Source organism: Zophobas morio, unplaced genomic scaffold (assembly GCF_036711695.1).
Source record: "Zophobas morio isolate AGI-343-1 ecotype UQ-CSIRO unplaced genomic scaffold, CSIRO_AGI_Zmor_V1 ptg000011l, whole genome shotgun sequence".
Taxonomy (NCBI): domain Eukaryota; kingdom Metazoa; phylum Arthropoda; class Insecta; order Coleoptera; family Tenebrionidae; genus Zophobas; species Zophobas morio.
In genome coordinates this window covers 5,454,331-5,467,748 of record NW_026972116.1, presented here as the reverse complement: position 1 = coordinate 5,467,748, position 13,418 = coordinate 5,454,331, and the positions used below count along the sequence as shown (strand labels likewise).

The following is a 13,418-nucleotide window of genomic DNA, read 5'->3' as shown; positions in this document are numbered from 1 at the left end:
AGAGGGAGCTGGCGCCCGAGCGACCGCCGCTCCTGACCGAAGGCGCCACCCCCGGCGGCGTGAAGGTAGCCGCATAAGCTTGGTCGACCAGACGTGTTTCTGACATCAGCGATACTACCCAAGCAGCAGACTGTCGTCTAATTCACGTCAATTTTTGGTCATAACTCGTCGGCGACGTCATTCGCCCAAAAAATCACGTGAAAATGACGAGATTTTTATGACTTACTTCTGACGTCAATTAATGACGTCAAAAGGCCGTCGTTTCTTCGTCATTTTTTATAGATTATATGGTCAATTAGATGTGGGTCGTCGTATTCTTTAAAAAGTGGCCTTCATAATGCTTGATTATATTTAGAGCAAAAAATACAACGGCTTAATTAGAAAGAATTAGAAGAACCAAAGACAAGTTTTTTCATTCTAATAATTTCTAATAAAACAATTATTTCTGAAAACTTGTTTACTCTGGAAGTGTCATTTTGTAAGTACCTGCTTGGCAAATTATAAATAGAACATCTGAGGTTGAGCGAAAAGACCCAACGACACAAACAAAGTCATAAAAATTCTTTGTCCATTGTCCCTAAAACGGGACAAGGTTTTGAAGAATTCCTTCGTCGAGTTTTGATTTTATTAAGACGTTTATAAAGTGATGACGGTTACCAAAAAAATTCGAGAGTGATTAATATTCAGTTTTATTAAATTTATTCTTATCCGTATTTACTATACAATACATCAGATGTTTGGGGTGTGCATTCGGACTTTCCCTTTTTTCGGTATTTATGTTTATTGCACTTCACAGAAAATCATTCCAATATTTCCAGTTGGTTCTCAACCACCGAAACTTTCTGGTATATCCGTTACTCACTTTATTTTTCACGCAGTTTTGTGCAAATTTATGCCATTCAGTGTGGGTTGTACTTATTTATAGTAGGTAAGTTAATATCTAATAAAGTAATCATTTTAATTTTTACGTGTTTCTGTTATTTTTGATAACTGTACGTAGGTAACAAAAGCAGTTTTTTCAGATAAGCTGGAAAGACCACCATTAATCACTGAAGATACTCCCACTGATTATGAAGAACTTACGGTGATTGTTTTTGAAAATGAGGCGCTATAAAATATTGCAAAGGTATGTTACTGCAATTTTTTATGAACTAATGCTAATGAACATAATTTTATTTTAGATTTGAAACAAATACAAAACACATGTGCGAAACGAAAGAAATGCTAAAGGAAACGAGTGAAAAAATCTTCAACATGGAAACGTCATCAAATCTGACAACTGAAAAAGAAAACAAAAACAGAAATTATGCCGCCAAAACCATACCTAAACAAATTTTGGCGAATTACACGATTATGTTTGCATATTAGAACAAGCAGATTTCTTTGTAAGTTAAAAAAATACAATGAATTAATATATACATATATATAACATTAGGACATAATATTGGATATTATATACCGGTAGATGCCTGTAATACTACGATACTTTTTGGTAACTTACTATTTACACATACACATTTCGCTTCATTGTAAAAAGTATTGACAACGAGATTTTCCTGATAGGCTGTAGGGGAAATGTGTCTGAGACGGCATACTTTTTGTAATCGCCTCATAAAAAATTAAAAAAAAATTTTAATTTATTTCACCTCGGGCATTTTCTTAGTTAACACAAAACTATGTTTTGAAGCATATTTGAAACGATAACCTTTTTCGCATAAACTAATATTAATACTACGCCATCTCAACCGCACAAGCCATCTCATCTATATACTTAAGGGTGAGATGGCATACCATTAAAATTTTACAACAAAAACATTAACCAAATGTTAAAAAATAGAAAATATTTCTTAAACGTTTATTTATCAAAAAACAAAATAACATTTTCATAAACATATTCAAATGCCGTTAAAAAAACATTAAATACACTTCCAAAAATTAAATAATTAAAGAAAACAACTTTTTGAAAAAGAAACAAAATATTAGTTAACTCTGAAAGTACAATTTTTATTATTTGCAAAGATCACAAATAAACTGTTTTGCTTTTCGAACTAAGCCCGCACATTCTGTGTGGCTCCATTTTCTGCATTTCTGACATTGAATTGAAAATTTATGTGATAAACCTTTTGCTTCGGCCACTTGATAAGCCAGTTTTCGTATATCATTTGTAGACATACTCGTACCAAATAATCTAGTTTCTAGATTTTTTACGTGGGCGACAATATCATCTTCTAAGTTTTTATCAAACGTGCTTTTACGACCGCCTAGGTAACCCTTTCTCCAGCCATCTGCAATTTTCGCTCGTCGACGTAGTGTCGTGGATGGTACAGAATATATTTTCGATGCTCGGAGCCAACCCATTTTCTTACCACGAACCGCGAGAATAGCTTCTTTCATATTCTGTTCACTCCATGATTGACGAGATGATTTTCTCCGATAAGGACCCATTTCTGACAAATAAAAACATAATCTCAATGGTGTAAAACAAATCAGTACAATAAAGACATGATGGCATACCATGCCATCTCATCTTTAGATTTACTGTGCCATCTCACATAAAAGTACGTTTAAATCGAAAGTGCACCTTTAAAGAATTATCTTGAATAAAACCGTTGGGTTTGTGGTCATGAATTTATGCGCAATTACAATAGAAATAAGAAATTACTACTAGAACCTTCAACTTATCTCAAAATAAATCTTACGAGAGTTTTTCTGAGACGGATAAAAGTTTTTAACACTTACCTGTTTCAACAGTTTGCTCAAACATGAAAACCATCTCGCCAGTTAACCTCAAATTACGTAGCATTTTCTACTTACGCCACAGTCACGTGATGGCGTTACTCAAAGCGCTAAATTCAAATTCGAACTTAGTAAAAACGATAGTATGCCATCTTATCTAACATGCCGTCTCAGACACATTTCCCCTACGTTTTTGTCAATGCAACCATTTTAAAATTATCCGTTAGATTCAAGTAAATTTAGCATTTTTAAAATACAGAATGTGTCTTCTGCTTTAAGCTGTAATCCCTTAAATTTAATAATAGTCAAATGCTTGCTATTGCCCATAGATGAAAAAATGATTGCATTTCCATTAATCCATGCACTCTAACGGGTTTTTCTTTTCAGTGCAATAAATTGAGGCAAACTTAAAAAACTTAGGTTATTGATATGATTGTTAAAACAGAATTAATTCTTAACGGTACTTTTTTGTGTGTTGAGGACAGTCAAGTCATGGTGAATTAGATAGTTTTACATATACTGTGGTTTTACAGTGTATTTTCAATCAAGTAACTTCAACAATGCGATTCAATTGTCTTTTCCCTTTATTCTAGTTTTTTTTTTAATATTTTTTGTAAATAGATTTGTTTGTGTTTTTAAGACTGATCTATAGTTTATTATAGTTTTTTTTTTAATATTCTTTGTAACTAAATAGATTTCTTTGTGTTTTTAAAACTGATTTTTCTTTAAATAGCATATTTTATTGCAACGTTTATTTTTGATTATATATTGTACAATATCCTTTTTTTTTTGTTTATACTAATTATACTCGTAATTACCTGTATGTAGATTTGTTTGTGTTCTTAGGAGTGGTTTATCTTTAATTTGTTTAATTGACATATTTTTTATTTGTTTATTGAAGTTCATTGTTGGTTGTACAAAATTGTAGTAAATTTAATTTTTTTACACTAATTTGTTTTAACTTTAATTAATATATACTTTGTTTTGGGCTTTACTTGGTGATTATAACGAATTATAATATTTTATTTAAGCTAAACAATATAAAAAAATAAAATTATTTCAGCGTTTTATTTATTGCATATTTTTTTCTAAAAATCAAAATATAAAAAACGTCTTAAAATGGACAATAAATGCCGTCTCTAGGACGTCAGTAAATCACGTCAACAATTCGTTACAAAATAACGACTCTAAGACGTCAGTACATCACGTCAATAGTTCGTGAGAAAATGACGTCATCTAGACGAGACATTTGACCGTCATTGGTACGTCAATATAACGTGAAATCTTTGGTCACTATGACGTAAATGATGACCATTTATTCACGTGAAAAAGACGACATCATGTTGCATGGGTAGTCGACCCAAAGCTTGGCACTCAAGTACGCCGCCACCCCATACGTTATCGGCGAGATTCCGGACCGTCACCGGACCGTCCGTCCCATCATCCGGAATTTCGTCGCAGTTCTCTTGTGAAAGTAGTCTCGTCGGTGGTCAAAAGCTTCTGCACAAAGTCTGATTGCATTCGACGAGCCAGGTCTTCTGGTTTAAGGGATTGCACGCGCTGCACGTGGTATGGGTGAATCCCTTGTTCTTTTAGGATTTGCCACACAACAAACGGAGAAACTCCTAATCTGTATGATAATCTGCGAATGCTTATGCTTGGGTTTTCTTCCACAATTTCTAGTATTTCTGGTTCCACGTCTATAACATGTTCAGTTCTTTCACGACCATGATCCGTCGTACTTGGCTGAAATTTTCCGTTTTCCCGGAGACGTTGAACAACGGCACTAAATGTTGTGCGATGAGGCAATCTTCGGCCTGGAAATTCCTCCTGGTACAGACGCTGGGCTTCATGAGCATTTCCAAATACTCTTCCGTAAATCAAGACCATATCGGTCATTTCATTTCGGCATTAGAAAAAACTGCCATTTTAAAAATCAATAAATTTGACGGAATTTTTAGAGTTACTCTCGTATAATATATTTCATTTTGAAAACACAGTTGATGCCATTGCACCTAAAACATATTATCATTGTAGTATGTAGTATTATAAGAAGAATTCAACAAACATTGTCTATTCGCTGACATTGGAATTTTAACGATCTTTCTCATTTACGGTTGTGAGTAACAAACAAGAGAAAAGCTTGTTCGTACAGGCGCTCGTTCAGCGTTCACTTGAGAACATTTTATAATCATCACACTTTATAACTTATGTCTATTATACAACGACGTTTCTTTCATCCGGTTCCTACATTAATTGCAAAAAATTTTCGACTAAAATTAAAAACTAAAACTTTCAACTTCTGCAATTTTTTATTACTTTGCAACTACAATCTCGAATCTCATAATATAAAGTAACGTTTATCCCAATAAAATCGAACACACACAAAATATTTGTACACGCGTTTCGCCAACCATGTGAGCACCATCTACACAAAGCTAAACTAAATTTAACTTACAACTAGACGCTTATTTTTACCTTAATTAGGACTCCTCTCACCCAATCTCATATATTTGTTTATTTTACTTAATATGTATAAATACGTACACGATATACGTATGTAATTCATTTCAATTTTTTTTTTAATTATTTACTACCGTAGCGTAAATACGCTAGTACCCTTTAGAGGGCACTGTAGCGCAAAGCGACCCCAACTGACCACCACAACGCGCTCTCATTGGCTGTTACCCCTAGTATGTTCCAGGATAGAAGAGGGGACCACTACAAAAGAGCTGCGCTCGTTGCAATAATAAATCACCGAACTGCAGTGGCAGCATTTCTATGACCACTCAGAAGTTAGGATCCAGGTGAAGGGGGCAAAGTTCTGGTACCTGAGCAGAAGATGGAGGGTTTTAAGGTGGTACCCCGTGCCGAGAACTAACACGGTGGTCTGGCCAAGGCATTTTCTCTCCCAAACAAAAAAAAAATAGTAGATGAAAGTATTCGAAGTTTTGCGCTTGGCTGGGCTGACACAACTTCAATCCCCTCCCCCAGCTGAGGATTGTGCCCTCCCCCCTCCCGTAGGCATTGCACGACGAGTGGATCACACAGACAACCGCAGTTCAGTTCCATCCGAATCTGAAGGATTATGAGGGCTTTATGAATTGCATCTACGGTTACTGGTGCGATTAAGCCGAGTGACGCAAGTTCTTTCCACTCGTGCACTGACTGTTTTCAGTAGGTAATTTTTAGGTGGTGTGTGGGTGATTTATTATATTGAAAAATGTTATCAAATGAAAACTTACAATTTTCTAGATACCTTTTGTAAAACTTATCTCAATAAAACTAATTGCAAGTTTTGTGGTTTGTAGAAAAAATGGTCAAAGCGGGAAGTTTCAGTGTTTAAAATTTGTCAAATAGAAAATATGATTTTTTAAATCAATAAATACACAATTTTCAATGCAACATACACAAATGTCCAAACGGTTCTCATTCATAAAATTTTAAAAACTGGTCTCATATATTACTATGTATTCAACATACATTATTATATGTTTTAAGCACGTTAATCTTAAAACGCCATTAAGCTGTCAATTTTTTTAATTATAGTATTTTCAAAAATTAAAAAACACAAAAGTACAATGTAAAATAACTAAATAAATAAAATAGCAAAAATTAGGATGTTCCCAATCTTAAGTTTCTATACAATCACACAATACTTACATCATCGTAAGCTTGGGAGAGGTAATTGTTTCTTAAAGTTGATTTCTTGGGCATATTATTTTTGCAGTTTCTCTCTCTCCAAAAATAAGCGCCATGTTTTGTTTCTTCAACGGTATATTTGCCGCAACAAATGCACTGCAGTATATAATATAATAACAATAATAAAGGTCTTTATTAAAAAAAAGGCGAAGTCTAGCATAAGCTATTCTAGTTACTTAACCTACAAAACAAAAAACCATAATTTATAATAAAAATGTTTGTGGTCTTCACTATGAAATGAGGACATTAAAGTTTGCCTGGCATCTTCAGTAAGATTTGTTTTATATATTAATTTGATATTTTCATATTGAAGAAGATGGCACTTCTTTTGCCATGAAATCTACAACAAAACATTCTATTTATTTATTTATTTATTTATTTATTTATTTATTTATTTATTTATTTATTTATTTATTTATTTTTCAAAAATTGATATATTATTATGCGAATTTATCGAATTAACTTCATAACCAGTTTTCCCATTTCATTTGTGCAACATTTAATATTAATTTATACTTACAATTTTCCCACAGGCTTTACAAAACAATTCTCCGTTTTCTGTTTGAAAAACAACTTTGATTTTCGTCCATTCCCTTGACTTGTTCTTTGAAGACGATTTGACTTTAGGCATTTTTAAAAATGGCACAAAATACTTTATGATAAACAATTTTTAAAACTTTTACCCTTTTGAGCTTCACTCTACGAAAACCCAATATGAACTACTGAATACCTAGAATACATGAAGAGAACTCGCAAAGAAACTTGTAGGAGGGCTTGGTGCATTTAACACATCAAAACTCTTCCTAGAAAAACAAGAGACAATTTGTTTCGGGATTTGTAAATGGGTGTTTTAATTATTTTAAAACCTACCTATGTACTTACCTGTTCAATAAAATTTGTTCACACAGAAAAATAGATTTGAATTATTGAATTGTCGACATTTTGTTAACGGAATTCCCCCGATCCTTTTACCCAAAACTCGGGTTGAATTATCATCTTTCTTGATAACATCGAAAATATTAAATGTGAGCTTTACAAAAAACATGTGCTTAGGGGTATAGACAGAGGTTGGAAGTAATTCAATTACAAGTACCTAATTCATTACTGTAATTCAATTCCTTTTCAAGTAATGAGTAATTCAGTCACTTTTACAATTACTTTTTGCTACTTTTAACCCGAATATTTAAAAATATTGTTTTATTTTTATCTACGAATCGTTTAACTGACCTGCTGGGATTATTATACCTGGTTCGTCCCCACAAAGAGAAGATTAGCCCAGTAGGGAGTTAAAATCTAAAACGAGTTTAGCACAGAATGTGTTAAGAAACTAAGTAACCATAATACACATAAGCTCTTCATTATTTTAAGGGTGAGCTAAGGCATGTTCCAGCATAAAGAAATACATTTAAACTTTTGCCCAAGTTTTTGCCAAAAGTATACGTCCGATTATAATAAACTTCACACCGTTGAAATGAGCGCAAAAAATCCTATCCAGACTGCTTTTCGGTTTTTTAAATTATGTGATCAAAAAAAAACTACAATGCATTAAAATAGTGATCAGTATGAGATTATCTGATTTTCGCTATTTATGGATCAATTTTAAATTTTCAAAAAGGTACATTTGTAGAAATCGTATTAAAAAATCCATTGCGCTTGCAGAAACGAAATATCTTAATAAATAATTGAGTAAACAGGGACAGAATATTTAAAATTTGTGGTCAAACAAACTTTAGCCATTTTTCTGGTCCACTCAAATCTATAACAAGTAACCGATAGAGCCCGTCCTTTTAAACCCCTCATAATCCGACAATAAAATTTAATTGACGGTATTCAAGTAAGAAGTATGTTAATCAAATTTTAGATTTCAATGTATTTGGTCCAAACGATCTACAGTAATTTCCAGTTGCATCCACCCAAAATTCAAACTGGATTGGATTCCTCCTGAAAAAAAAAACAAGAGGCTTACAACTGGGTAATGGATGAGATAAAGACTCATCATAGAAATGCAATTGATTTGAGAAATGTTAGCTCCCCAACTTTTGTTGTGGACAATAATGTTGAAGAAGGTTTTTTCAATGTTCTTTAGATAATCAAACTCTTTCAGATGAAGACAAGGAGACAGTTAGATCGACTGAATCAAAGTGCTCCATGTTTTAGAGACATGTTTATAAAATATAATACAATTCCATTTAGCGCCGCAGTGGAAAGGATATTTAGTGTAGGCGCGGATGTTTTTAAGACAAAACGTCATGCCTTAGCTGACGAAAATTATGAATGTCAGTTATTATTGAATTTAAATTATCAATATAGTCCTCTTACGTGAAGTATTTATTTGTTTTATTTTATTTACTGATGTGAATATGTAACAAATGGGTTAGTAAAATAAATAACTCATTGCCTTTTTCATTCTAACACGTTTTTTTCTTGACCCTTTGGACCCATACAACAAATATCTAAAATTGTGTCTTCATCAAATTTTTCAAAGTACAAAAAGTAATTGTTAAAATAATGCATTATTTTTTAAAAGTAACGAGTAAGTAATTATTTAAAAAAAAGTAATATGGAATTGTAATGAGTTACTGTTGTTACTGAATAATGAGTAATTGTAATGCATTACTTTTTAAAAGTAATTGTTCCAATCACTGGGTGTAGAATATGCAGAAAAAGTAAAATAGGTTTAAACAATGCAAAAAGCACTTATGATAAAAAATAGGCAAATAGGCAAAAACCAGTAGGGCTCAAATAAAAGGATTTTCTCAGATACACATTTAATATATACAACTTTCACGCATTTGCTATAGAATCCGCTCTTTAGTTAGTTTAGTCACTAATTTATAACAATAGACAGACCCACGGCCGCATGACAGATCTATCAGTGACAGATTTTGGAAGTATTTTGACGTTTCAAAAACGTTTTAAAGAAAGGTAGTAGTATACTTAATTTCTACGTACAAACGTTAATATTTATAATAGACTTATAATATGTTTGCGTTTGCGTGTTTCGTGATGACAACTTGAAATTTCACCCTTGTTTCAACGGTATAAGATGTAGTGCGGCTCTAAGACCCGGTTTACAGAAAAAAACGCAATTAAATATTTGATTGCGATTAAATTTTTAACACGGCGTTAAAGTACCACGTGTTCAATTGTACGCCAATTAGACATCGCTAAACGCCTCGTTAAATGCGTGATTAACTTAATCTCAGTTAAAATACTGTAGAAACTGACCCTAAGAATATTACAATCACCACTGGAGTTGTTTTTTGTTAGCAGCTGAAATCACACGTTGTTTTTAGACATCAACAAAAATGTGGTATAATTTTTGTTTTGCAGAGTATACGACGGTTAAATTTTAAAATGAATACATATGTGAACATAATTTCGGTTTAACATTTAGTTATTTATTAATGCATTCCAAATATTATTATTATTATTCGATTTTACAACAATTCTTCAGTAATAAGAGAAAAACCTGTCTAAGAATAACAGTGAATTCTTCAACTGTTGAATGACGAAGTAACGCTTTAGAGTTTAAGTTTTCTTTTCAGCCAAATAAATGTTCCCGCTTTTAATAGCAGAGACACCTTGTGCACAATATCCACAACTTACTTTATGTAGGGTCCTTGTCTGTGTGAAAATCGGTAACACATTGTCGGTAAACACCTGTAACCTATTTTTATTTTATTTTTTTAACCCAAATTTTAATCCTTTGTGTAACTAGAGTAAAAAAATGATGATTCTTTGTTTTTTTCCATAATAGATAAATAATATCCCGGAAAATTCTAGAAATCTCTGTGACAGGTGTCAGATTTTTTGGAGTAACTTTTCATAATATCATGTTGGCAGCACGTGTTGCCAAGACGCTGTTGCGCAACTGACATTCGTTATCATGTAACATTTTCAATAGTTTAAAACCCATTATTGTGTAATTTGAATTTATCTGAGTTAAATAGTGGCTAATCTTCGCATAGGTGGAAAAAGTGTCAAGGAATAGAAGTGGTAATCATGAGAAACTTCGCATATGCGACCCAATAATCAGCTGGATGCCATCTTGTTTGTAAAGTGGAACATAAACATGGAAATAGACTTTTTTAGCAACGATTAATGTATGTCTTTGCTTTACATCTCATTTTGATTTAAAATACAGCTTCTGTAGCCCCCAATTCAACGATTTTTATAGCAAGTAGTCAGTGTTTTTGTTAACGGTTTTAATGCCGTGTCAAATCAAAGTAACATGGCGTATCTTTTGTTTTTTTCATTTTGTTTTGGCGCCAATATTGATTTGTTTAAATGTAGCCATATATTCGATTGTTCTACGTAGATTTATTTGTTGTAGGCGATAAAATGGCAGGCAATGAGGGTACTAGCCAAACAGAATTATGGTCTTCGGTGGTCCATCAACCATGCGAGGAACCAGAAGAATCCGAATTGCCCAGCACGGTGGACATGGCCGCTTTCAGTACCGGACTAACTGTAGAACCCACAAATACATCTCAAAATAATGATAACAGTGACAGTGACAGTGAGTCTGAACTTGAATCGAGTGTAAGTATGTGTTTTATTGCAGTACAATTAATGTAATGGTAAACTTTCAGAATTCTGGTAGCGAAGGTTGTCAGTCATCTAGCCAAAGCGATTCTTCTGATTCTGACTCTTCTACATCAAGCGTAGAGTCATCACATAGCCCATCACCACAACCACCACCACCAACACCACCACCACCTCCAGAAGCAACAGAGTTTTCAGTGACATCTTCCCAAACAGCAAATGGGTTGCGATTGATAATAGCCTCTGTAAAGAAAACTACAGGAGGTTCAAGCAGTGACGAGAAAATGAGTGAAAATGAGGAAAAAACAGCCAAGGAAACAGCCAAGGAAAAACCAACCAAGGATAAAACAACCAAGGATGCAGAGTGTAGTTCTTCGTCAGGCTCTGTGTGCTCTTCGGACCCAGAAAATGAAGCAGCGGGGCATAAAGGTCCTGTCACTAGAACAAGTGTAAAATGTGCCAAGGATAATGTTAAGAAAAGTGTCGCGAAATTACGAACTAAAGTTCCTGAAAAAAAAGACGATAAAAAGAACGCTAAAAAGGAAGCGCCAGTATCGCCCACAAAGACACCTGCTACGAAACCTAGGACTAGACAAAGGAAAGCAAAAAAGGTAAGATAAAGATTACTGGAACTGGGAAATTTAATAGAGCGCTTTTTGTAAAATGTTCGCTATTGTTTATTTCTCAACTCTCTTGTTAAATAAAGTCAATCCATCGGTCTTTGATCCCATAGATTTACTTAGTATGTTGACAGTTAGTGGTTATGAAGATTTAATTTTGCCAGACTACAACAGTAATTATATGCTAATATTTATATGCTATGAGGCACTTTGAAAAGCTTTGCTAAATAGTCGTCTCATTATCAATATTTTTGATATCGGTCTATTAAGGGGTTACCAACTTTTACTATAAGCTATATGTAACAGTTTGTACCATAAGAGCAATAAAAAACAAGATCAAAGACAGTTATGGATTTTTGAAGACTTGTAGAAAATTTGTCTCGTCAAACCACCGCGAAATTGAAAGTTTGAGTTGAATATGCACTGATCAATGACAAACTTGCAAAAATACATGACTGTCTTTGATTATGTTTTTTGTTGCTCTCTAGTTACAAAGCATCAATTAAAGAAAGTGGAAAATATACTATATCAATAATCATTTCTGGAAATATCACGTTAATGATAATGTAATTATTCCTCTTGAATATAGATTTTCTAAAATATTTTACAATTGCGTGGTGCTGTATCTATATGTGATCATTGGAGGGTAGCCATTAACTGTGATGACACTTGAGAAAGAATTGAATTAATAATCTTTTATTGAAACGTAAAAAAAAATGTATCTCGCTACAATGGTAATTGCAATACACCACATTTAATAAATTAATTAAAAATTAATTCCTGTAAAAGCCTTAAATGCCACATAATTCTTAAATTACCTGCCTGTGGCAATTTACTATGGAATGAAATGTAGAAATATTGATTTCACGTGTTCTTTCAACTTTAATATTTAATCAGTCACTAGTTTACAGATTATTGAATTTGTAGATATCGGTTGTTGCATTTATTATGAAAATATGTAGTAAAATGCATAGTTTCCATCATGTATACATAAATAATATAATGGATAAAAAAGGTAATTAATCATTGGTGCATTTTGAAGGATCATCTAAGAAATATAAGAAAATTGTTAAAAAATTTCAAACACTTTTGAAAATAAGGGACTATAAATTTGACTTTCATTATTTCAGCGTATAACTTGAGCACACTGTAAATAATATACTCTGGTAAAATGAAAAGTGTTGTAAAAAGATAGAGTTTACTTTTCTAAGGTTGCTCAAATGATCCTAAAATTGCATACCTAATTAATTACATTATACAGGCTGATTCAAGTTAAATGACCCACTTGTCTCTTTCTAATAGGCAACTCAACATACATTATACGCTTGCTTCTTGATCTAAATTTTTACTTCAATAATATCATGAATCTAGCTGACCTGACCGGCAAAAAAACGCCCACCCTGCACATAGCGCTGACTACGACCTGTATGAGTTCACAGCATTATTTTCGCGTAAAAACGTTTATTAACCGCCAAACTTATAATCAAATGATAAAAAACACTGTTTACAACAAAAGCCCCCTTAATTGTTTTAATTAAGAAAATATCGTACTTTTTGCGAAGTTTTTCAGGGTGGCCAGTTTTTTAGCCGGTCAGTGTATTAGGGATTCCAGATCGCTAGAAATTACTAACAGTAACTTTTTGTCATTGAGATGCATGCTTATAATCACTAAAACTTAAAGGTTGGCGGCCTTTTAAGAGCTGGCGCGAAATTTTTATAAATGGCAAAAAATTTGATCACATTATTTAGGATTTAGGGAATATGAACCGATTCGCCATACACCGTACCACTGCCCTTACAGTCCTACAAGGT

At 33.0% G+C, this 13,418-nt stretch overlaps 1 protein-coding gene and 1 long non-coding RNA gene across 2 annotated transcripts in view; both read left to right on the top strand.

Annotated features, from left to right (window-relative positions):
* LOC135127430 (uncharacterized) overlaps positions 1 to 13,418 on the top strand; it is a 108,559-nt gene that overhangs the window by 28,480 nt on the left and 66,661 nt on the right. The gene's annotated exons all lie outside the window — the stretch shown is intronic.
* The window catches only part of LOC135126706 (histone-lysine N-methyltransferase ash1), a 45,227-nt gene continuing 42,077 nt past the window's right edge, over positions 10,269 to 13,418 (top strand). Inside the window, exons 1-3 of the mRNA XM_064052805.1 lie at positions 10,269 to 10,544; positions 10,775 to 10,983; positions 11,034 to 11,597. Of these exons, the coding sequence (XP_063908875.1) occupies positions 10,783 to 10,983; positions 11,034 to 11,597 (765 nt within the window). The 5' untranslated portion in view covers positions 10,269 to 10,544; positions 10,775 to 10,782. The remainder of the gene's footprint in view (positions 10,545 to 10,774; positions 10,984 to 11,033; positions 11,598 to 13,418) is intronic.